The 26,208-nt window shown below is 39.8% G+C and overlaps 1 protein-coding gene across 1 annotated transcript in view; it reads right to left on the reverse strand.

The window, feature by feature from the left end:
• DAGLB (diacylglycerol lipase beta) overlaps positions 1-26,208 on the reverse strand; it is a gene marked incomplete in the record, with an annotated part of 1,624,905 nt that overhangs the window by 1,134,580 nt on the left and 464,117 nt on the right. The window contains 1 exon segment of the mRNA XM_044078626.1: positions 13,055-13,316. Within this exon segment, the coding sequence (XP_043934561.1) occupies positions 13,055-13,316 (262 nt within the window).

The following is a 26,208-nucleotide window of genomic DNA, read 5'->3' on the forward strand; positions in this document are numbered from 1 at the left end:
AAATCCACATTGCAAAGTATGTTTTCCAACCTGTTCAGCAGAATGCATTAAATCCTGTAATTCTTTACTTTCAGCACAGTCAGGAATCAACATCATTTTCTAGTTAAGCAATCCAATAACATGTTGTTGATACTTCCAACATATGAAACTGACAATTTAATGCCCTAATGGCCAAGGTTGCAGAAGTGTAAACCTTCTTACCCCAACTATCCTGCTCCCTGGAGTCCCTATCAGAGGGGGTAGGATTTTTAGCAGTAGAAGCTTTAATGCCCTTGGGTCCCTGTGAAATAGTCTCTGGGTCCGCAACAGGATTTTTAAAAAGGAACTTGTGAGAATCAGGGACCCTGTAATATCTATCAGGTTTTCTGGGAGCAGGAGGCAAAGAATCAGGGGCCAAACTAGATTCCGAAAAGGCATCAACAATGTTTAGTACAGGAGGTATAGCTAAAAGGCCTATGCTGAGGCAGAAGTAAGAAATCCCTAAGCCTCTTTTTAGAATCAGAAAAATCATGGCTTTCCCAGGGAAAATGTTCCCTTAAGGTGTGTAAGGTTTCACCAAAAGAAAAATCCTCTGGAGGGGAAGCAGAAGGAATACAGTCCTCTGCATCAGAATCTTCATAAGTAGATAAGGGTAAATCCAGATCATCAGAAGAATCAGAAAAATCAGAATCCTGGTCAGAAGATTCATAAACAAATTCAGTCCTAGGTCTCTTAGAAGGGGGTGGTTGGCTTCCCCTGATTAGAGTTATAATATCTTCATCCATTCTTATAATTTGTTTTTTAGGCATAGAGGCCTGCACATGCGGCCTGGGTGTCGGTTTCTTAGGTATGGTTCGAGGTTTAGGCCTTAATGAAGAAGGAGGCGTCCATTTAATATGCAAGTCCGTAGTCCTGAATACACCCTCAGAAGCCGGTGCCTACACAGTGGCTACGGACCCATCCAAGATAGAGACATCCGCAGGTTCCACAGTTGAAGCATCTCATAGCATACCAGACTCCGAATGGGTCTCAGTAGAGGCCTGCGAATCAGAAGTAGCGGGTATCAAGGGCTGCGAAAGCACCTCACTGAGTACCGGCGAACTGGCGACTGGCTTAGGAGAAGCGTCGGCGGCAGCTTTGGACCTAGGTGGTCTGTCTATGTCTTTATCTTTGCGCTTTTTCAGAATTCCGGTAGTCGGATGGCTAACTGATGACATTTCTGGATAACTGAACTGAGAACCGAAATATTTAGAAGTGAAAATATACCAATGACGGATAGTGCGTTAATTAAATATGGCACAAAACCGACAGCACGGTACGTTGTGGTCGGGGCCTAGGCAAGGAATACAGTACGGATGAAAATCTTTGTGAGGTATTTGCTTTCCACAAGAAATACTATTATTAACTTTTACTGACATCGGTAAAGAGCAAGAAAAAGTTTCCCCAATGAGGTACTTAGCTTTAGTAGAAGACTTTAGTTCTGAAACTCGAAAATGAAAATTTCAGGAATCGGCCGACTGGCACTTGCGAGCTACTTCTGCTTCGGGCACCGCACGGCAAGAAAGACTGATGTAATGGCATCGGCTGCATGATTTATACCCCTGACGATCTGACGTCACGGAAGAAGGAACAGCAGCCGACGCAGGACCCAAGACTTTGTTAATCAGGCCGACTGAGGGCTACTGCAAGCAGATAACCCAAATGTAAAGACTGCAACAGTGAAACGCGAAGAACATCTGGTGGGTCAATATCACATTGTCGAACTCTTAAAAATTTGACCGTCATATGGTCGACACCATATTATCAAGCTTTTAAAAGTTCGAACGTTTCAAAGGAGATCTCCGTACAGTGTGGAATGGGAAGATTTCCCTTTTCTGCACTTTAGTGTGATCTCGGAGTTGGTATATTTAAATAGCAGGGGGGGGGCACAGCCCCCCATGTGGGGGGTGCAGGGTGGCTTGCTCCCCTGCTTAATCCGTTCAGGTAGGTTTTTCTTTGGTTTATTTTTTTTTACCACATTTTTGAACTTTTGAAAGTTTGATCATATGGTGTCGACCATATGACGTTCGAACTTTTAAAAATTCAACTACGTAATATATACGTGATCTGGTAGAGTCAGCTCTGATACAGGATGGTAGAGATTTCCCATGAAAGTCATAAAACATAATAGCTTTAGAAATCCAAGAAGAAATAGGTTACTTGGAAACATGCAAACCCAGAGCCCTGGGATGAAAAAACAAACACAGATGATCTAACTTGTTTTGTCTAGGTAAAATCTGAGTTACCTATGCATATCTAAGGAATGTAAAATCTTCTCACTAGAAATTTGTGATGAAGGGAAAAAAAATGGGCAACTGAATGGACTGATTAAGAGACAACTCAATCACCACTTTAGCCATTAAAGATGGGTTAGTTCTCAAAGGCATTCTATCCTTGTGAAACACCAAGAAATGAGGGGAAGCCATCAAAGCCTGAATCTCAGAAACCCTTCAGCAGAAATCAAGGCTACCAAAAGCACTGTTTTCCAAGTGCAATACTTTAGAGAAGCAAAGGCTGCTGGTTTAAAAGGAGCCTGGGTGAGCATCTCTAAGAAACAGTTGAGATCCCATGGAGGAGGCACTGGTTTCCTGGGAGGTTTCATATGTAGGATGCCTTTTAAGAAAAGTTTAACCTCCAGTCTGGAAGCTAAAGGAGGTATCAATGGCAAACAAGCAGACAGAGCAGAGCAGTGGACCTTCACTGTGGAATAAGAGAGACTACTGTTAAGCAATTCGTACAGGTAAGAAAGCACTACTGGAATATCTACAGAAAGCAGATCTTGATTTCTTTTGTGGCAGCAAATAGAAAATCTTTTCCATTTTGAAATGTAATATTTCCTAGTATTGGGTTTCCTGGCCTCCTGCAAAACCCTAAACACATCCTTTGAGAAACAGTGCCTGAAAAGTCAAAACTTGATCACCCAGACAGTTAGCTGCAAAGCTGACAGATGTGGGTGGATCAAGGATCCCTTGTCCTGTGAGAGTAGGTCCAACTGGTGAGGCAACTTGTGGTAATGGCCCCTAGCTAATTGGAGAAGAAGAAGGAACCAGTGCTATCTTGGCCAAAAGAGAGTCACCAACAAGATTTTTGGTTTGTCCTGTTGAATTTTCAACAGAACTTTCTGAATGAGATGGAAGGGGGGGAATGCATAAAGAAACACCCCCTTCCATGAGAAAGAGAAAGCATCCACCTTCTAAGCCTGAGGGCAAGGAACCCTGGCTCAAAAAAGAGGAAGTTGTCTGTTCTGAGGGGAGGCAAAGAGATCCACATCTGGAGTACCCCACCAGTGAACTAGGTACAGATACACATCCCTGTGAAGCATCCTATTGTGGGATTTTGTCATGGATCTGCTTAAAGTGTCTGCCACTAAATTTTGTGCTGAGAAGAGGTATACAGCATGTAGAGTCACCCTGTATTGGATAGCCAGTTCCCATGCCTGGAGGGCTAGATGACAAAAAAGGTAAGATTTGTTCCTGCCTGGCTTGTTTACATACCACAGGAGAGTGCTATTGTCTGTAAGAATCTTGAGAGGACCTGGTATGAAAAGAGGGTGAATGGCTTGTAAGGCCAGAATCAAGGCTCTCATCTCTCCGAAGCTGACATGTCCCCTCAGTTGAGCAGGGGACCCAAGACCCTGAACCTTGCTGGAAGCAAAGGCTACTCCCCAACCTAGATCTGAGGCATCTGCGAAGAGCTGCTGAGAACATTGTGGCATGAGAAGAGGAAGGCCTGGCTTCTGAGATAGCTGCTGGATCCACCAAATGAGTTCTGTTTTCAGGCAAGGGAGAAGGGGAACCAAGACATCTAAGGGATGTGCATGCTGAGACCAAGTGGTCTTCAACAACCAATGAAATTTCCTCATGTGCACTTTTGCAAAAGGAAGCATGGGGATTGTGGGAGCCATAAATCCGAGTAGCCTTGGGAATTCCCTGGCTGAAAGGGATGGAAGAAGTAGAACAGCCTCTATGTAGCCTGTAAGAGAAAGAAGCTTGTCCGAGTGGAGGTAAACCCTCATCAAGTCTGTCCTGAAACTGCACCCTAGAAAAATTAGGTCATGAGTAGGGGTAAGACTGGATTTTTTTGAAAAAATTTATAGTGAGAAAGAGAACGGCTAGACTGAGGTTTGAATGAAGTTGATCCTGAGTGTTGCCTAGGAAAAGAAGGTCATTTAAGTAGGGGTAAACCTGAATCCCTTGAACCCTCATGAAGGCAATGACTGGAGCCATCACTTGGTGAAAACCCGTGGAGCAGTGGCAGAAAACTGAAAGTGCAAAGAACCCACATAAGAATTTCCTGTATTGAGGGTGAATAGGGATGTGTAAGTAAGCATCTTTGAGATCTAGAGATGCCAGGAAGGAGTGTGGAGAAACCAGAGGGAAAAGAGTTTGCAGAGAGAGCATCCAAAAAGAAGGCACTTCCAAGAAGGTGTGTATATGGGAGAGATCCAGAATAGGCCTCCAAGACCATCCTTTCTTGGGACAAGAAACATCCTGGAGTAAAATCCCTTTCCTTTTTGTTCTGTAGGAACAACCTGGATTGTGCCTAGGTGAAAGAGTTGAGTTAGTAACTGAGGAAACAGATAAAGATGGCAGGAGGGGGTTGAGGGATGGTGGAAGAGTCTTCCAAGTCATAAAGTAACCTTTTTGGATGATGGAAATGACCCAGGAGTCCTGATCTCCATCCAGGCTGAAAAGGAGACAGACAGAGAGACAGAGAGAGAGAGACAAAGAGACAGAGGCGTATGACTTGGAAGAATGGCTTGTTTATCACAGAGAGCCTGTTCTAGCCTGAAAGGAGTGCTGAGAAGGAGTAGCAGGAGCAGCAGATTTTGATGGAGGAGGTCTCCTAGAAGATTTCTTAGACCTAGATGCAGGAGAAGCAGAAGAGAAAGAATGAGCAAGTCTTCTGACAAAAGAAGTCTTGGCTGGAAAATTCCTATGGAATTTAAGGGACTGGGGAAACAAACAAGTGTTTTAAGTCTTGGAGCTCCTTTACTTGCTCCTGCAGAGATCTGAAACATTCTGCACCAGATTAACCAAAAATGGCAGAATTATCTAAAGGAGCATCAAGCAGCTTGGCCTTTATTTCACCAGATGACTGGAGCCTTAACCAGGAATGTCTATGAAGAAGAGATGCAGAGGCTACAGCTCTAGCAGAAACCTCCACTGACCATAGCTGCACCTAATGGAATGCCTAGCAACCTGAGAAGATGCAGACAGCAGACTAAGAACCTGAGCCTTAACCTCTCAATCAGATCATTTGGACAAGGCCTGTGAAGCCTGAGAAAGCAAGGCCATGGAGTACCTAGACATATGTGTCTGATAATTAATAGCCCTAATTGCTAAGGTGGAGGAAGTATATAACTTCTTACCCAACCTTTCCAAAATCCTGTTCTCCTTATCAGAGGGAAGCTGTTTAGCAGAAGGAGACAAATGAGAAGTTTTGGCTGAAGCAACAGATAGCACAGCTGGGTCAGTAGATGGGGCATTTATAAAGAAATTTGCAGTCATCTGGAACCTTATAAAATCTGTCAGGTCTCTTGGAAGTAGGGGCTTGGGAGTCAGGATTTTTAGAAGTGGAAGCAAAAGCATCCAACAGAGCAGGAAGAACAAGCAGGACTGCATAGGGTGCAGGGGCTTCCATTTTAAGAAGCTCATAGTAACGTTTTTGTGCTTCTGTAATCATGGTGGAATCCCATTTAAAAAATTCCCTGATCTTATTAATGGTTTCCCCAAAAGAAAGCTCTTCAATAGGGGAATCCCCCCATTAGACTCCTCAGGAGAGACATATTTCAGAGGGGAAGGAATCTGGGTGGAGTATGCCAGGGAGTCTTCATCATAAGATCAGTTTCAGGATCAATTTCAAAAACATGGGATTCGAAAGCCTGTCCAGAGGATACAGCCTTTGACCCAGGAGGCTGCAGAGGAGAAGATGTGAATGCTGGAACAGGAAAGGAAGACAAAGAAGTTGAAGGCCTCAGTGCCATCAGAGCCCTGTGAAAAAGCATTCCAATCTGACTGAGGAGTAGATGGGATGTTAAGATGCTTTGTTTTTTGTTTCTTTTTAACTGGCTTCTCTGCTGGAGAAGAGACATAAGACGTAGGCCCAAAGGCAGATATATCCCTAGGTAAAGAAGGATGCTTTGTTTTTTGTTTCTTTTTAACTGGCTTCTCAGCTGGAGAAGAGACATAAGACGTAGGCCCAAAGGCAGATATAGCCCTAGGTAAAGAAGGAGCATCACTGGAGTCCTCCAGTAAAACAAGCCACGGCTCCTCCAAATTGCCTGAACTGGACATCTGCACAGCTTCAGACGTGGAGGACCTAACCTCCAACCATACCACTGCATTTTACAGACCTCAAAGGGAACATCAGAGGAGGCAGGGGCAGCAGAAGAGGTTTCAGGTCTTAGCTTCCTAACCTTCCTCTTCAAACTCTGCTCACCCGAAGGACCCCTGGAACCCTCCATCGTTTCCCTTACCAGATGCTTGAGTCTCTGACTTTCAAGGTAAAGATATAAGGCTGAAAAATGGCTATGCAAAGTCTTAGGCATGAAGGCCTGGCAAATAGAACAGAAGCGGTGATCTTGACTAGGTCCCAAACAAAACAGACAAAACTTGCGACTATCCTTATGTGGAATTTGCCCTCCACACCTACACTTGCCCTTCCTTGATGACATGAACAATAGCAAATGGCAGTAGCAAAAAAGTAAATCCAAAACGGGGTACTTACCTGAATCTGGAAGTGGAGCAAAGAAATCCAACCTCAGACTGTATGCAGGAATCAACCTTTCTGAATGTCGGCAAAAAAGTTTTGAGGATGGGACATGCGGACGCCTCTTTTATGGCAGATGCTGTCAGTACCTACATGCAATGTCCCACATACTGGCAGTGGCTATAAGCTTTTATATACAGGCCAAATGTCGGGTTGATGGGGGGAACACTACCTATATGTAAAGAATACTGCAACATTGAATAGAAGGACAGATAGAGTCTTTCCTACATCTGTGACATGAATGGAGAATTCTGAGATGTCTCTTTGCACACAGATGTGTATATAATTTGTGGGTTTAGGTTTACTATCAAATATGCGAACGTCAAAAGAATTTCTGATCAAAAGACCAACTCATATGTCCGATTTCAGAATGTTGAAAAGGTCAGAATGTCTCAAATATACTTCCTATTGCGAATTCAACCTTTGTTGACATCTTTGGGCTGCAGTTCTATACTGCACATCACGCCATGTAAAGATTTTGCAGGAGGGCAAGCCCCCCTGCACGCCACCCCCCAGCAGATTATATGGTCCAACTCAAAGATTACACTACAGTGGGGAAAAGGGTATATTTCCCAATCCGCACTGTACCTCGATCTCTAGTAATAAGGTTGATCACATATGGGCGAATTATGCACAGTGCATTCGCTGAACCGTAGACTCGCAAACATGAAGGTTCGGCAACACGGGATTCAGCCAACTGTAATTCGACATCCCATGTTCGCCAAACCTTTATTCATTATTTTGATAGTAAACCGTGGGTTTATATACATGTCCACTGATACTGGTAAGTTTTTCTACCAGGGGCCTTTGTTGATGTAGATTAAAACAGAAACAACACCATCAGAAAAGTCTAGATTACTGGCAACTACTGGAAGTAGAAAATCTAAGCAGCAAGCTGCACGAAATGAAAGCCTGGGGCAGATCTGACTGATAGATGGGACAAACTATCTTCTCCAGAAGGTGAGGTGATAGAAGGGGAAAGCAGACTTGCCAAGGCCAGTATAATATTATGAATATGATTACTGTCCTGAGTAGCTTCACCCTGAGAATAATCTTTGTAATCAGAAGAAATGGGGGAAAGTATAAAGGGGTCCTCCAACTGTCCACCTGCAGGTTACAGTATCTCTTGGGGTCTGTTATGGTGAAAAGATGTGGGAGAAGATGTCTTTGCATTTGGAGTTGGTCATGAGATACAGGACATGACAAAGCTTTCTCACTTGCAAAAAGCTTCCGTTTTAGTGAAATACTGACAGGTTACTCATGAGGCATGAGCAAGCATCTGCCCAGTTCTGTGTCAAAGGACTGGCCTACCCTGCAATGTAGACTGCAACAAGAAATGGTTCACAGAAACAGTTTATTTCCACACTCTCACAGTTTTGCAGTGCAATGGTTAAGACCAAAAAAGAAAAAAAAGCCAAATATAACCATTTTGTGAGTTGTTTCTTGATGTACCATACTACTGCTATATTATCCATCAGTATTGTAAGGACACCTAGTAGTGAGGAATCTTGGAATGTTTGAAGTGACAGAACTGTACAGATCTCTTTAGTACACTGATATTTAGCAAGAATTTTGCTGAAGTACACACACATATACCCTCCAAGAAGGCCTGACAGACTAATAACTGGTGATAGAGACATAATCTAAAACTCATTGCAAAGAAATGCATAATACTATCCTTTGGGAAGATGGCCACCCCTGGAAAATACCACATTGGCAACACAACCCTAAGAGTAGACCTAGTGGTCAGCAATTTCGGAATACATACAGACAGTAACATGGACTTTGATCATCATGTGTCTGCAGCAGTAAAAAAAGTTTATGTTGCGCAACTTGTTCGCAAGGGCATGGCATCTCGTCCAAGGATGTCATTGTTCCCCTACCCACATCCCAGGGTTGACATGTCCATGGCAACTCACCAGTAAGGGAGCTAGGTGGAAAAGACTGCATGAAAAAATACTATTTTCATCGATCCATCATGACAGGTGTCACTCGCAAGCATGACAGATGCAGACCTCCTGTTCCATCAGGTCTGCATAAGGGCCCACTGAAGGACTTTCAAGTGGTACCTCACTATCTATAACAATCACTGGGATGGACACTGCCAAGAAACCAAACATCTTCAGACACAGTGGCACTGTAACAAAAGAACAGTTATGATAAATAGAAACTTTAGAAATTAGTGCATGGGATTTGTCTATGGGGAGTCTTGCAATGCAGAAAAGAGTATATAGATTCAAGCCTGTGAAAATCAAGCATTGAGATCACTGCAACTATTATCTGGCCACATTCACTATTACTCCCAGGGACTGCAAGAAACTCTTCAGTGACTCTGTCTGTTAGTGCAAAGGATGAAGACAATGTGCTGTTAACAAGCTGCTTCATGTAGTGCAGGGTTTGACTAACTCAGTCTCCATTTGCCTACTGCCTGATTCTGAGCCCAGTGCTCTGGGAAAATTGGGAACTGAGCTAGGCTCCTTAATGATCTCATGGAATGCATGCCTAGCAACTAGCTATAAGTCTATGAAATGAGGCAAGCTTGTTTAAAAACTTAGCAGTGAAAAGATAGTCATTCATGATAGGGAAATACTTTGGCTGCCTGCAGACAAAAGACAAAGATTGAGTGTTGCCTCAAATGTGCAGCTGGTGAAAACCCTAGGGGCACAGGTGAGACCAAATGGAAGTTTCCAGAATTAATAGCGATCTGCTCCAAACTTTGAAGAGCAGACGTCTTATGCATCATTTGTCAATTTTAAAATGCAGGTAGGCAACTTGGAGATCTAAACAGTATACAAGCTCCTTTAGCAAGACAAGGAAATGCTGTTTGCGTGAAGGCCACATTAAAGATGTTTTTCAAAATACAAGAATTAAGGTTGCCTAAGTCTAGAATGGGCCCAAAGTCCTTGAATTTCCTGGCACCAAAAAGAACATGGAACAATATCCAGACCTTTTCTTGTCTGAAGGGACCTCCTGGATGACCCCCCCCCCAAAAAAAACATATGAAGCACCTCCAACTTTACCACTTTTCACTAACAGGGAGGGATGTCCAGAAGGGAAGGAGGGAGGCACTGGAGTCGACAATATTTATAGAAAAATAATCCTCTAATCCCTAGATAAAGCAATCCAGACTCATTTGCCAATGGTTACAGACACCTACTCCACCAGCGGCATGGAAAAACTATCCCAAAATGCCTTCAAAAAGAATCAGTTTTCTAAGTCCTCAGGGCTACATTTATCTTCCCATAGAAGAAGGCCACAACTGTACATTAACTGCTGAGAATCCAGTTCACAGCTGCCATAACCTCTCTGGAATGAGCCCTAGTTATTGGACTCCTTGCTAGAGTTTTCCTTATTCCGTTGCCCATTACAAAACCCCAATGGAAATGGATTCTTTTGTCTTTTGGAGAAGGAATGTTGCAGGAAGGAAAACTTGATAACTATTGCAAGCAATGTTTCCCCTCCTGCCCCATTTCCTCCATATGTGTCTTGATCTCGGGGCCATGAAGGACATGCATAAAAGTCATCTTTTTTATTTTGTTTTTATTATTTATTTACATTTGTTTACTGGGATAGTCAGACTGGATGAGCAAAAGCAACCCCTTTTCACTGGAGGCCCAGGAAGAAAAGCTCCTACATTAATATGAAAAAGGAAATTATAATAAAAGAGAAAAAAGTTACTATACAAACACACAAAAAAGGAAACTTGATTGAATCCTAACATTAACAGGTTGTATAACAAAAGGAAGAAAATCATGGTAAACATTAGGACGTGCAACATCCAGAAAGGTAAAAAAAAAAATCAGTTTAAACAAACACTTCAATGGGCTAATCATGTCTACCAAAGCAAATTCTGAGGTAAAAATAGCCTCCCAGGACAAGGACAATCACAAGACAGTCTTCAGTTATGTTTGCAACCTCAAAGTCAATATACAACAAAGTGCCGTAGTTACTGTACACTGATTTAGCTCCAATGTTTTCATCCCCCCCCCCCCCCGACACCCCTCAGGAAATACAATAAACCATAACTCAGGTCCTCAATCCACACTGTAAGGCAAAGAACAATGCACCAGTGGGGCCTGAAAATATCCCAGGATGCAACATATCAGGACTACTAGAGTCATTGTTTCAGCGCAGCCTTCAGACTTTATGCCTAGTGAATGGGGGATTGTGACTGTCATCTCTCTGCACTACAGTAGACCACCTACTGACCTGAGTAAATACAGACCTAGAAGTCTGACTACACTCATATAAAAAGCAATTAAAAGCATTATTATGGAAATTATAAAAATGACAGAAAACTTTAAGATACTGGATCCAACACAATTTAGTTTCATGAAAGGCAGGTCCTTCCTGCTCAACCTGGTGTACTTCTTCAAGAAGGTAAAAAAAAAAAAAAATGGATGAGGACAAAATGGTGCATACTGTCTACTTGGCCTGGACAAATCTCTGGACCAGATGCCATAACCTTGCTTACAAGTTGTGCAACACAGACTTAATTTTACTGCTGTAGACACATAATTATCAAAGTTCAGGCTACTATATGTATGTACAGTTTATATAAAAAGTGTACACCCCTGTTAAAATGCCAGGTTTTTGTGATATAAAAAAATGAGACCACAATAAATCATTTCAAAACTTTTCCCAACGTTAATGTGACCTATAACCTGTACAATTCAATTGAAATACAAACAAATCTGTTAGGGGAAAAAATATAAAAAAGAAAAAATCATACAATAAGCTGGTTGCACAAGTGTGCAAACCCTTAAACGAATACTTTGTTAAAGCACCTTTTGATTTAATTACACCATTCAGTCTTTTCGGGTACACATCTCCCATCAATTAAAGAGACTCGGATTAACCCCAAATAAAGTTCAGCTGTTCTACTAGGATTTTCCTGACATTTACTCAGTTGCCTGCTACAGAAAAGCTATGGTTTGCAGAGAGCTTACAAAGCATCAAAGGGATCTCATTGTTGAAAGGTATCAATCAGGAGAAGGGTACAAAAAATTTCCACAGCATTGGACATACCGTGGAACACAGTGAAGACAGTCATCAAAAAGTAGAGAAAATATGGGACAACAGTGACGTTGCAAAGAAATGGATGTCCCTCCAAAATTGATGAAAAGACAAAATGAAAACTGGTCAGGGAGGCTGCCAAGATACCTACAGTAACACTGAAGGAGCTGCAGGAATTTCTGGCAAGTACTGGTGGTGTACTACATGTGACAACAATCTCCTGTATTCTCTATATGTCTGGACTATGGGGTAGGGTTGCCAGATGGAAGCCTTTTTTATACAAAAAAAATCCAGGCCCGGCTAAAATTTGCAAAATAATACATCAAGTCTCCCAAAAGCATGTGGAAAAATGTGTTATGGTCTGATGAGACCACGGTTGAACTTTCTGGCCACAATTCCAAAAGGTACATTTGGTGCAAAAACAACATTTCGCATCACCAAAAGAACACCATCCCCATGGTGAAGCATGGTGGTGGCAGTATCATGCTTTGTGGTTGCTTATGAACAGTTCCAAATACCAGTCACTTTTGGCCCAAAACCTTCAGGTGTCTGCTAGAAAGCTGAAGATGAAGACGAATTTCATCTTTCAACATGACAATGACCCCATGCATACATCCAAATCAACAAAATAATGGCTTCACCAGAAGAAAATTAAAGTTTTAGAATTCCCCAGCCACTGCCCAGACCTTAATCCAATAGAAAATCTGTGGGGTGACCTGAAGAGGGTTGTGCACAAGAGATTCCCTCACAATCTGACAGATTTGGAGTGCTTTTGCAAGGAAGAGTGGGCAAATATTGCCAAGTCAAGATGTATCATACTGATAGACACCTACACAAGAGTTGACTGAATGTTGTAATTAAATCAAAAGGTGCTTCAACAAAGTATTAGTTTAAGGGTGTGCACACTTATGTAACCAGCTTATTGTATGTTTTTTATTTTTTATAGTTTTTCCCCTAACAGATTTGTTTTTCAATTGAATTGTACAGGTTATAGGTCATATTAAAGGTGGGAAAAGTTTTGAAATTATTTATTGTGGTCTCATTTTTTATATCACAAAAACCTGGCATTTTAATAGGGGTGTGTACACATTTTATATCCAGTGTGTGTGTGTGTGTGTGTTAACATATATATATATATATATATATATATATATATATATATATATATATATATATATATGTGTGTGTACACATTTTTGTTACATCAAATCACACTAGCATGAAACAGATCTCAAAATTTTGTCCTTACAGAAAAGAAGGAAGTGAAAATTTCAGCGATGTTTGCAAAAGCTGCGCGGTTGTCATTGTCCCACACAATGCAGCAGCACATCAACTTGAGGCGGTTCTCCCAAACTCGAGTGGCCACTCTCTTGGCAGTGTCAAAGAGCTGGGATGCTTCACTGCTCTGCTGATCGTGAATATTTGTTTTCCTCAGAATTGCTTGCTTCTTATTGCCCAGGGGATCAAAGGCGATCAGCACAACAACCAGAGTGAAGAAACAGATGATCCAGCTAAAAAAGGAACATGGAACTCATTAAAACCAGTAATCAGTTCTAATACATAGGCCGACATTTTAAAAGAAAAAAGAATAAGTTCACAATTCATATTTTAGCACACTATTCTTGTTTCAAGTATGTGTAAGCTCCATTCTTTTTTTACTTTTAAAGTAAACCAAATATGATTATATTCTTAGTAACCCTGTGCCCTTACAGGTCTACTACCTAAGGTAATTATCTGAGCCCTGATCCGTTGACTTTACTACTTTCCTGAAACACAAGGTCTTTAAGAAGTTACTTCCACTCAAGTAACAGAGGAGTCCTAACCCTATGCTAGGCTGCCCTGCCTGAAACCCACAATCAGTGCTATTATTTGGAGTATCAACAGTATCAGTATGGTATACAGACTGTTTTATGTGTTGCAAGAATGTCATGCTATCATCTCTGCCAACAAATGTCTAATGTGTACTTTGTACTTAGCTGCAGCATTTCAAACAACTGGCTATCTAAACAATTCTTCCAAAAATGTGTACTTTTACTGCAAACTCTAGAATCTACTAACAAAAATAGTTGCTGATAACCATTCCTCCCTAACACACCTAGAAATAAAAGCTGACAACTTAATTTTAATGTACATAATATTCTAATGCAGGCAGGAATAAGATAATTTCGAGGTTAAACAAGGTAATGAAAGTGCCTTGGGATGAGAGAGTTCTGACTGCCGTCCAACAACATGAAAGAAATAGCCATGTTAAAAACAGATTTATAAAACTTGCATGTTTTATTGTGGAAGCCATACAATGTGCTGATTGTAGAGATTTTAATGCATGCAGAACTGCAGAATTGTGAAAAAGCTATATTAAAAATGGCAGCTGTAGAATTAAGAAAAACAGCACTCTGTATATGAAGTAGCTAGTGCAGAATGCTGAAAAATTAGTGGTAGAAGTACAAAACAAAATAATAATTCAAAGGCATATGTTCTTTTCCCTTGTCATGGTTTAGACAGGCCAGAGATGAAGTTAAGTTGAGCAAAGGTTATTCCAGAATTAAAGAAAAAAAAAAAGAAAAGAAAGCTCGAGGGCAGATAACACAATTATGCATGGTAGAATCTTGTACTGCAATAAAACGGAAAGATTCAACATGCTTAATTATAGAAACCTACATAACAGTATATGTTTGAATGATCACTGCTGTAAGTAGCCTAGGATATGTGAGCTGACTAAAAGTCAAGTTTGGGAGTGAAGCCCTTCAGAGCTTTTCTGCCAGCAGACAGTGGGAGACTGAGGCCTGAAAAGCCAATGTTAGGAACAACAAAACATAAATGTCCACAACCTGGCAAAAAAAAAAAAAAAAAATCAACAAGGAGGATGGAGAGAGTGGCTACTGCAGCAGTGATCCTTCCAACATCTGTTTTGGTAAATTTAACTTGCACAACTGTACTATGTTCATAATATGAAGAATGGTCCTAGAAAAAATTGATTTGGACCTAGAGAAGGAATCAGGCTTATAGTGCTTTAAGTATATATGGATGACCAAGTAGCAGCTTCTAGAAAAGTTCTGCAATCCACCCCCTTCCAAAAAGTCACAAATGAAGCCAAGGCCTTGGTAGAGTAGACCTTGACCCTGCCTGGACTAGATTTGTTATGGTGAGCATGGCCTTAAGACAACCATTTGAAAACAGTCTATTTTGACAAAAGTTGTCTCTTCTTACCTTCACAAGAAATTAACACTTCATCCAAAGATCTGAAGGATTTAGATATGACAAGATAGTGCCCGAGTTATCTGTGAACATCAAAGGAATGGAGTATCCTTCCACGCTCATTTTTAGGTTATGAAAAGAAAACGTGGAGATGGATAGTTTGGCTTAAAGTAAACTTGGATACCACTTTAGGCATAAAAGCAGGATTAGTTCTCAAAGAAACTCAGTCCCTATGGAAAATGAGACAGAGTTGACATATCATAAGAGCTTGTAACTCAGAAACCCTTCTTGCAGAGGTCAGAGCAATCAATAAAATGTTTTCCATGCATACCTCTCAACCTTGAAACATCAAATATCTGGACAAAAGCCCATGAAAAGTAGGTACAACTGGCCAAAAAATCAGGATGCTAATTAACATAAAATCTGCATGCATAATCATGTAACCTCGCCCACTCTGGCAGGATTGTGGGATACCAACATGAAGATTGGAGTCACTAAATAATAATACATAATAGCAGACATTTGAACTTCAGACTTCATATCTCTCAGAAAATGCATAACAGTATTATTCTGGCAACTGAGTTTACAGGAGCAAATATTTAAAATCTGTCCCTATTTTAGGGCCTTTGTCCCACCATTAGTTGTGGCTTTGTCCAGATGTCTTCTCTCACAGATTGAGAGGTATGACACTATCTGCTCTATCTAATCTCTTGGCATATTTGATGGTTCCTATTAAATTATGCAAATTAGTTCCACTTTAAGCAAAAAAAAAAAAAAAACATGGCACCAATGTCTGTTTCACAACAATGGCCAAAGCTAAAATGAAGTGAATGGTTTATGAGCATGTATGTATGTATATATATACATATATATGTATATATATATATGTATATGTATATATATATATATATATATATATATATATATATGTATATATATATATATATATATATATATATATATATATATATCGTTCAAATCAGCAGATTTAAACTCAGGCTATTGTCACAAGTGACTACTGTAAAAAAACAGCATGATTCAACATACTGAAAAAATCAGCAGTCACTCTAAGGAATGGTTGAGGTGTCTGGCTGCAGGCAAAAAGGCAGTTTAAATTCAGAAAATATAACTCGACTGTTTCTCAAAACTCTACATTACATTTTTTCTGCTGATCACATGTAAGAAACCAACAGTTCCTAAGAGCCAAAATGCACGTTCTCAGAATTCATTATACCCTGTGATGTGTCACTCCAACATCAACCAAATCCTGGGGACTTGTGCCTCGAAAGGAATGCAACACTGCATGCAACGACTGCAATCAGTGATACTTGTACTAGTGTTACCATGTCTAGTACTCGTGCCCTTTTAGCAAATAACATGAAAGAAAACCAAACATTTATAGGAAAAGACCAAAAATACGAGCCAAAAATCTGGGCATTCTGTGAAAATCTGGACAGTTGAGAGATATGTTACTTTCTATGAAATTACTGATGTGGTTGATATTATTTCATTGTTTGTTTATTTGTTAGACCTGGCTGAAATTGTATAAATTTGAATTAGACATTCAAGAAAAACAAAGAATTCTTTAGCTATGTCAAACTATCGTAAAATATTAAACTTTTTATTGCAGTCTTAATGTTGGACAACGTAAATGATTCCTGCCATTGACAACAACTGCAAAAAGAATCAATATAGACAAGGAAAATCATGCTTTCAGTGGGTTAAGTGGACCATTAATATAACTGGGAAAGTGTAACATTGTGCCCAATGTTCCGGAATTCCGAAGACATTGTGCATTTATCCAAATAAAGGATGTCAGTTATATCTACCTACTGTTTATGGCACCTTTCCCTCTGGGAAGCAGACTCACAACAGACTTTTTTCAGAGCTTTGTGTCCCTTTTCACACACACTTCATACAGCAACAACTCCTTTCACCACTAGCTGACCGATACACTGGGGTCTTGTGTTCAGACCATATCAGAACATAAACTCAACACAATTACAAATTTAAAAGAACACAATCGCATAAACTGTACGGTCACTATACAATCGCAGTGACAGCTTTCTTTCTGATTTTCAAAACTATACTACCTAGGGAAGCTCCATTGAAAGACATAACCAGAATTACATCAGTTAAAATAAACATAATAAGGCAGTCAGTAAACTGTCAGTTTTAAAAATCATTTTAAAAACTGCACCTGTTTCAGACCTTTTGTAAAGGTGATACTGCATTCTTGGCTCACTACCATGTCCCTAAATAACATCAGAGTGCAGTAAGCATAGCATATCCTTTTTGTGCAACCCACTCATAACTAATCACCAGCCGGTATGGGTCACTTAGTAGAAAAACAAGGCATAAGCCGAGGTATTAGGAGACACCAGTAATGATTTTTCGCAACTCAGAAGGGCTCTTTTGTTTGTTTTTCTATACTTCGCAGTTTTTTGTTGTTTTATCATGTCTGTTGTTGGAGCCACCTCTGGTTCGATTTTGTCCAGCTCACAACTGGGTAATGATCGTTTCACTTTTTTGTATTTATGGAAAAAAAGGGAAAAGAAATTTGCTACTGGGGATTTATGGTCCCTGGGTGATGTGAGTCTGCGTGCTAATGATTTCGACAGGCTGGAGAGACTTATTAATTAAAGAGGTAACTCTTTTACGACACTAAACTTCTAGACAAATATGTGGCTCCTAATTTAACTCCTCGCGGTCTCAGGGTTGACTGCCTTCCAGCCTTTGAATTTACAGAGGAGAACCTGGATCTCTTAGAGGAGTGGAAAACTGTTTCATTGTCGTGCACCCTAGCATGGTTAAAGATTCTGATTAAAGGGAAATGTAGATCACATGAAAAGGTGTAAGCAGACATCCTGCACCTTCAGTAGGAGCTTCTCAATGGCCGTTCCAGAGGATGTTTCTCTTGATAAAATGGCAGACATCAAAGCAAAAGTGTCCAAGGTGGAAGGGAACATTATTTTTCACAAAAAGTGTAAGTTGGAATGTGATGTGAGGGACTATGAGAGCAACCAAATTTTCTCTTGGCAGAGAAAACCTAAGATGGGCAGGGCTAAGAGCCAGTAAGGTGAGATTGGTTCTCGCATGTCGCAAGATTCTTCCATTTCCTCTAATGAGACTGCTTCCAGTAGTAAAAAAAAGTGTCTCGTTTGAAAATTTAAACTTGGAGACAAACGAAACACTTCAACAGCAGCAGCAACAGCATTGCAGTCTACAGCAGTCGAGAGGCAGAGGCCAGAGATGGCAGAAAAACAATGGAGGTGGCAACGCGAACAACAGAAGGAGAAGGAGATAACAGAAGCGCATTTGTTTTTGGACATTAGCACATTCACGTGTAGGGGACTTTATGGTGAATAGGTATGTTGAGTCTGGACAATTTAATATTATTAATCTTTCACATTTAAACATTAATCATGGCATTGAAAGTTTACTGAGCAAGGGTGTCAAGTTTGTACCCAGGAGTTTTCCTTGTTTGGCCAAACTATTTTTGGAGGTAGGTCGGTTCTGTAGAAAGCTGAATTTGAAAATGTTTTTTCACAATAAATTGGTTCAAAGTAATGCAGAAAGATTAGACGGAGCCATCAAATCAGATGAGGTGGATACTGTGGATTCAGATAGCTCCCTACTGGATTTATCTTTGCATGATAATGTTTTCATTAATATTAATGATAATTGTTCTGATTTTTCACATGAAGGAGAATTTGACAATGATTTTGAACATGGTGCTGATGGAGGTAAAAGTTTTGGTGAACTGTTTGTCACTAGGTATGGGAAGGTGAAGGTTCCAACAGTTCCATTTGTTAGCCAGTTCATTCCTCCTAAAATCACTACTGTTATAAATGTTTTTGAAACAATGTTATGTAAAGAAATCGAATGGGAATACAATGTCTTTATAAAAAACAAAAAATGTTTAATTTGAGTAAAGAAGAGTGGTTAACGTTACTAAGAATACGCAATGAAAATGAAAATCTGGTTTTTACACAAGTAGATAAAGAGGCCAACTGGGTTATCTTATCCAGGGATAAGTACAATAGGATGGCTTATGATTTGTTGAATGATGGGAATATGTATTTGAAGTTAGATCATGACCCAACTACTGAATATAATTCCTTATTACTGGAAAGGGGTGAAAGGTTAGGCTTTTTCAGTGCCAATGATGTTAAGAAACTCCATGTTAAGAATCCAAAAAGAGCTAGGTTCTTCACCGTCCCAAAATTCATGAAAGTTTAACAGATCCCCAAGGAAAACCTATAGTATCTGGTGTGGAATCTTAACTACAAAATTTAGGATTTTTTTAGACTCACAGTTGAAAGATCATACATCATGGGTGCTTTCACATATTAGGAACAGTAAAGATTTTTGTGACTTGGTTGGGGGGGGGGGGGCTGGGAGGAAGATTTTTATTGTGTGTGTGTGAATGTCAGGACATTGTATACCAGCATCAGACACTCAATGTTTATTTATAACAGTGATTTTTTTGTAATAAAGTAGTCATCTATAAGAGATATACAGATTACTTGATTTTTATATGCAAAGGGAGAAATAGGTGATTTTGAAAAATGTATGGTGGATCTGAAAATGAAAAACTTTTATTTATTTATTTATTTACATTTGTTAACCAGGTTTGTCCAACTGGGCTTGTGGCCCATTTTCAGTGGAGACCCAAGGAGAAAAGCTCCAGTAATACATTTTAAAACAAGTACAATTTTAATCAATATTGATATAATAGCAGTTATAGCAAAACGATTCACATATGTTGAGTTACATGCATAAATTAAAGTTGCATTAAAAAGAAGCTAAGTAACAATTTTACATTGATATAGTTCAATAGGTCAACAATAAACATTTGTTGTTTCTATAAAATTGTGCAAATGCATAGTAGACACATTGGAGAGAGAGAGGTGTAATGAGGTACTAAGTATGGTCCTTTTGAGGGTACATAAAGGGAAGGAAGACTAGGTAGGGTCATGGCAAGGGCAGGTTCTGGAATTGAGAAAATAAGCTTTTAGTTCTTTTTTAAAGTGTGAGGTGTGGGAGATTGAACGCAAGTCAAGGGGAAGTTTGTTCCAATCATGGGCAAGGGAGTGTTTGTAGAGTAGTTTGCCTACTGACCTTTTTGGGTGGTAGACATCAAGTAATTGTAGCTTAGAAGTACGGAGGGTCTGGAATGGGATGTAGATTGAGACTAAGGAAGAGAGAGATGGACAGAAGGAGGGTTTATAAAAAATAGAGTGTAGCATATGAAATTGGTAAGATAGCAGAAACTGGGGAAGTTCAAGCCATTGAAGAGAGTTTAAAGAAATGCAGTGTTGTGAGTTGTATGGGGAGTTAGTAATGAATCTGGCTACTTTATGGTAAGTCTGTTGCAGTTTGTTTAGAGTGGAGGCCTGGATATTGGTAAGAACTGGGACGGCGTATAAGAGGGAGGGGAGGAGGAGTGCCTGGCTCAGGGTAAGTCTAGATTCAGGTGTTAGGAATTTTTTGTTCCGATATAGCAGACCTAGTTTCTGGTTTGTTTTTTTTTATACATTGGAGTATGTGTAGGTTGAACTTGAGTTTGTCATCGATAGTGACCCCTAGGAGTTTTGTGTGGGTGACAGGTTGGATGTTTGTATTGTTAGAAGATGTAATAAAAAAGGAGGCTTTGTGATGAGAAAGAGAACTGGGAAGGAAAAGTAGGAGTTTGGTCTTTTTGGGATTTAGGATCAATAGGTTGAGAGAGAGCCATTGTTCAGTGGATAGTAGGGCCTGTTGGGTCAGGGAGTGTAGTTCAGGAATGTTATTTGAGATGGATATAAGTGTGGAGTCGTCGGCATACTGAATAAGGGAGGATTCTTTGCATAAGTTGTAAAGATCATTGGTGAAGATGTTAAACAAAAGGGGTGCTAAGATGGAGCCTTGGGGAACACCAGTGGAGATGAGAAGGAAAGGTGAGGAGAATGAGAGCCATTTGACAGATTGTTCCCTGCCAGATAGGTAACTATTAAACCAGGCAAGTGCGGAGGGGGATAGGTGGAGATTTGCGAGTTTGGATAGTAGTAGAGGATGAGAAACAGTATTGAAGGCTTTGGAGATATCTAGGAAGAGACAGGAAATGAGTTTATTGTTGTCTAGCGCCTCTGCAATGATATGAGTGAAGGAGAGGAGGGCAGTGGTGGTGCTGTGGTGAGGACGAAATCCATGTTGGGTAGGGGTAAGTAAGTGATGTGTGAGGAGGTGATTGAGAAGCTGTGAGTGAATACATTTTTCTAATATCTTGGAGAGGGGGGACAGAATGGCAATGGGTCGGTAGTTTGAGGGGTCAGTGGAGTTTCCACCTTTATGAAGAGGGATAGTAAAGAAAGATTTCCAAAGGGTGGGGACAGTTGATTCCAGAATAGATCGATTAATTAGTATAGATACAGGATGGGCAATTGAATCAGCAGCAAGTTTGAGGAATGTAGGAGATAGATTGTCAGTGGAAGGAGAGCAAGGTTTTAGCTTGAGTGGTAGAGATTTGATGTAAGTAATGGGAACTGGCTCAAAAGAAAACAAAGTTGTGTTAGTGGGACTTGGAGAGGTGGGTGTTGAAGTAGACTTTGGCTTAGAGGTTACCAGATTTGGGATGGAAGAGATAAAGTGTTTATTCAGGAGGGTAGCTGTTTCCTGAGAGGAAGAGTTAAGGTATGGGGAGGGATTAGAGGGCTTTCCAGGATAGAGGATGTTGTTGAGAGTTGACCAAAATTTTCGAGGATTGGATTTGTTGTTAAGCTGAGCAGAGCTATAGTATAACTTTTTGTCATTAGTTGTATGTTTTTTGCAAGGTTCCTCAGTTGCCTGTATTTTTGAAGAAAAGGTGGTTGTTTAGTTTTAGTCCAGGTTTTCCAAGCCTGATCTCTTTGTTTCATAAGTGACCTAGTCTCTTTGGAGAGTCAGGGAGCATGGTTTGATTTTACCCTGATCTTCCTAGGGGGAGCTAAGGAGTTTAGAGTATTCATGAAGATGCTATTAAAGTGCTTACAACATCGTTTAGGGAGAGGTATTTTAGAATGGACCAGTGGAGTTAAATTGGGATGAATTGAAAGTCAATAGTTTTCGACAGTCGTTGATAAGGTGGGGTTTAGGAATATAGGAGTAGTGTCTTAACATGGTGGTAGGGAGATGATCACTGAGGGAGTCAGGTAAGGTGGTAGGATTGCGGTATTGGTGGGGGGAACTGGTAAGGATTCAGTCTATGATGGAGCTGGAAGTGGAATTTTTATGGAAGCAAGTGGGAGATGTTATAAGTTGGTGGAAGCCGTGTAGGTGGATACTGAGTTGGGGGGAGTCGGTTGTGAGTTTGGACCAATCAATGTTGACATCACAAAGGATAAGTGTCTCATATGGTATGTTGTGGAAGAACCAGAATAGGATGTTTTCAAGAATGGGCAGATTGTTACCAGGAGGAAGGTAGACAGAGGCAATTGCAAGTTTTTTGTGGGGATTCAAATGGCAGTTAAGGATGATGATTTCAGCTGGGAGGAAGTCAGGAATTGGGGAAGGGTATCGTGAAAGGTTAAGAATGTTTGAATAGAGGATGGCCATGCCACCACCTTTTTTTTCAGGTCTATCAGATTGAAAACTATTATAACCTGGTGGGAGTATTTCACTATTTGAGATTTGTGGCTTGAGCCAGGTTTCAGATAGGGAGAGGATGTGAGGGATATTGAGAGCTATCCTAGACTCTGAATATTCAAAGAGTAAATAGTTAAGCATTTGGATGGAGATGATTGTTGTGACTGAGGCTGATGACTGTTAGAGGAGTAAGATGGGGGCAGTGTAGAGGTAGTTTTGGGGAGAGAAGAGGGGCCAGGGTTGGGATGGATGTCTCCAGAACAAAGTAGGTTTTTAGTGAGGAGAGAGTGTGTAGTAGATGCTAGATGGAGTTTGTATAGTTTTGACTTAGCTTTGTGGGAAGGTTTAAAAACCTGTATTATGGTTGTCATTTACTTTTAAGACTCATAGGGAGGTCGTACAATTTGTGGACTTGGAACTCTATGTGGTCAGGATGGAATAGTTCATTTCAGACCATATTTTAAGGAAACTGCTGCCAATAATTTTCTTCTAGCCTCAAGCATGCAACCCCCTCACCTACTGGAGTCACTCTCCTATGGGGAATATAAACGTATTTTTGATAATACATATGATAAGAGCATCATTCTGGAGGAATTTTCCAAGGTGAGAGACAAACTATTATCTAGGGGTTATCAGGCAGATTTGTTGGTCAGGACAGAGAACAGAATATTGGGCATTTGTGATATTTTGATGTCTACTATAAGGAGGGGAAGAGATGAACAGGCTCAATGTGGTGGAGAGCATATTTTTTTTGTTAGTAGGTTTTCATCTTTTTCAGAAATATTAAACAGTTTGGTCAGGAGATTTTGGCCCATCATAATGCAAGGGGACACTACCAAAGGGGTGTTCCCAGAAAAAAATAATTCTTTCATACAGTAGATTTTCAAATTTAAAGGAATTGCTTAATATCAGTGGTACGAGAGGGAGTACTGATAGTCAGGTGGGTTGTTTCCCATGTCCAAGATGCAATGTTTGCCCTAATGTTAGGAATTTAAATGGCACTAAGATTAACAACAGGGTTTATAAAGCCATGTATAAGTTTACCTGTTGTTCTAGTGGGGTTGTTTATATAATAGGATGTGGATGTTCCCCAGTTAAAGGGTACATTGGACAAACCAAGAGGCAAGTCAAAAAATGCATTCTTGAACATTTAGGGGACAATGGCCAAGGTTGCTTTAGAGGAGTACTAATCAGATCATTCATCTTTCTGTGCTCTTTCCAGAGTTTAAAAACAAAGGGGAATATTAATTACACTGTGTACGTAGGCAGTTCTGTTTCTGTCTAGATTGGACTTCTGAAAGATTTGGTCCCAAGTCCCGATTAGGATCACCTGTTTCCAAGGTAACCCTTGCCAACTGGATTGTGAAATGTATTGCTTTTTAGTATGAGAAGCATGCAGTGAAGGCACATTCTTCCAGGGCTGTGTACTTCAGAACTGTGCATTGTTACCAATTCGATCTGGAGTGCTCTCCACAGCCTTGAACCAGGTCTCTGACTCTTGTCTTTCCAAGGTGAGGACTGCTTCCGGTGAGTGCAGTTTCATGTTAAGACTCCTAGTGCTAACCTTGAGGTTGTTTTATGATGGAGTTTTTACATCAGGGAATTTTGTCCTTGAGAGACTGCCTAAAAATGGCACTATGGGGATGGTAAGAGCCTTGGCCAAGTAGCATGAATCCCAGGGGTGACACGTGACTATCTCTGGCAAAGCATTGAGGTCTGATCACGTCATCCCGGGTGGATAGTTTTTGGTATCATTCTAAGAGTGTACAGTATTTAAGTTAGTTGAAGTTAATCATTTTCTGTTTGTATTGAGGCGTCATCCTAGGTTAAGGTAAAATGCTTAAGCCTAGTATTGTAAGTTTCTCATGGCCCAAAATTTTTTGGGGGGCAAAAATTTTTTAAATTTTTTAAAATTTTAAAAAAAAAAAATTTTTAAAAAAAAAAAAAAAAAGGTTTTTTTTGGGGGGGTTTAAAAAGGGGGTTTTCCCTTTTAAAACCCTTTTTTAATTTTTTTTTGGGGGTTTTTTTTTAAAAAGGGGGTTTTCCCCCCAAAGGGGAAGGCCCCCGGGGGAAAAAATTTTTTTCCCCTTGGGGGTTTTTTTTAAAAAAAAAAAATTTTTTTTTTGGGGAAAAAAAAGGGGTTTTTTTTTAACAAAATTTTTTTTTTGGGGATTTAAAAAAAGGGGAAAAAAAAACCCGGGGGTTTTTTTTTTAAAATTTTCCCAAAAAGGAACAATTTTAAAAAAAAGGGGTTTTTTAAAATTTTTTGTTTAAAAAAACCCCCCCTTTTTTTTTTTGGTTTTACCTTTTTTGGGGGGGCCCCCCGGGGGTTTATTTTTTTGGGGGGGTTTTTTTGATTTAATTTAAATTTTTTTAAAAAAAAGGGTTTTTGGGGGGGCCTTGGGTTTTTTTTAAAGGGGAAAAAAGGGGGGGAAAAAATTTTTTTGGGGGGGGGGGTTTTTTTTTCCCCCTTTTTTTTTAAACCCGGGGGGTTTTTTTTTTTTTGGGAGGAAAAAAGGGTTTTAAAAAATTTTTGGGTTTTTTAAACCGGTTTTTAAAAAAAAAGGGGTTTTTTTACAAAAAAGGGGGGGTTCCAAAACCAGTTTGGGGGTTTTAAAAAAACCCTTTTTAAATTTTTAAAAAAAAAAGGGGGGGGGGGGGGGGGTTTGTTTTTTTGGGGGGGGGTTTGGCCCCGGGGGGGTTTTTGGTTTTTTTTTTTTAAAAAACAGGTTTTTAAATTTTTTTAATTTTTTTTTTTTTTTTTGGGGGGGGTTTGGGGGGTTTTTTTTTTTTTTGGGGGGGGGGGTTTTTTTTTTTTTTTTTTTGGGGGGGGTTTTTTTTTTTGGGGGGGGGGGGTTTTTTTTGTGTGTTTTTTTGGTTTTTTGGTTTTTGTGTGTGTTTTTTTTTTTTTTTGTTGTGTGTGTGGTTTTTTTTGTTTTGGGTTTTTGGTTTTGTTTTTTTGTTTTTTTGGGGTTTTTTTGGGGTGTGGTGTTTTTTTTTTTGTGTTTTGGGGAATTTTTTTTTGGGGGTTTAAAAATTTTTTTTTTTTTGGGTTTTTTTTTTTGTTGGGGTTTAAAAATTTTTTTTTATTTTTTTATTTTAATTTTTTATTGTTTTTTGGGGGTTTTTTTTTTTTTTTTTTTAAATTTTTTTTTTGGGTGTGTTTTTTTTGTGTGTGTTTTTTTTTTTTTTTTTTTTGTGTGTGTGTGTGTGTGTGTGTGTGGGTTTTTTGGGGGTTTTTTTTTTTTTTTTTTTTTTTTTTTGGGGGGGGTTTTTTTTTTTTTTTGGGGTGTGTGTGTGTGGGGGGGGGGGTTTTTTTGTTTTTTTTTTTTGGGGTGGAAATTTTTTTTTTTTTTTTTTTTTTTTTTTTTTTTTTGGGGGGGGGGGGGTTTTTTTTTTTTGTTTGGGGTTTTTTTTGTGTGTGTTTTTGTGTGTGTGTGTGTGTGTGTGGTGTGGGTTTTTGTTTTGGGTTTTTGTGGTTTTTTTGGGGGGGGTTTTTTTTTTTTTTGGGGGGGGGGGGGTGTGTGGTTGGGGGGTGTGTGTGTGTGTGTGTGTGTGTATTTTTTTTTTGTGGGGTTTTTAAATTTTTTTTTGGGGTTTTGG

Source organism: Protopterus annectens, chromosome 1.part1, assembly GCF_019279795.1.
Source record: "Protopterus annectens isolate FY-2018-M chromosome 1.part1, PAN1.0, whole genome shotgun sequence".
In the NCBI taxonomy this organism is placed as follows: Eukaryota; Metazoa; Chordata; order Ceratodontiformes; family Protopteridae; genus Protopterus; species Protopterus annectens.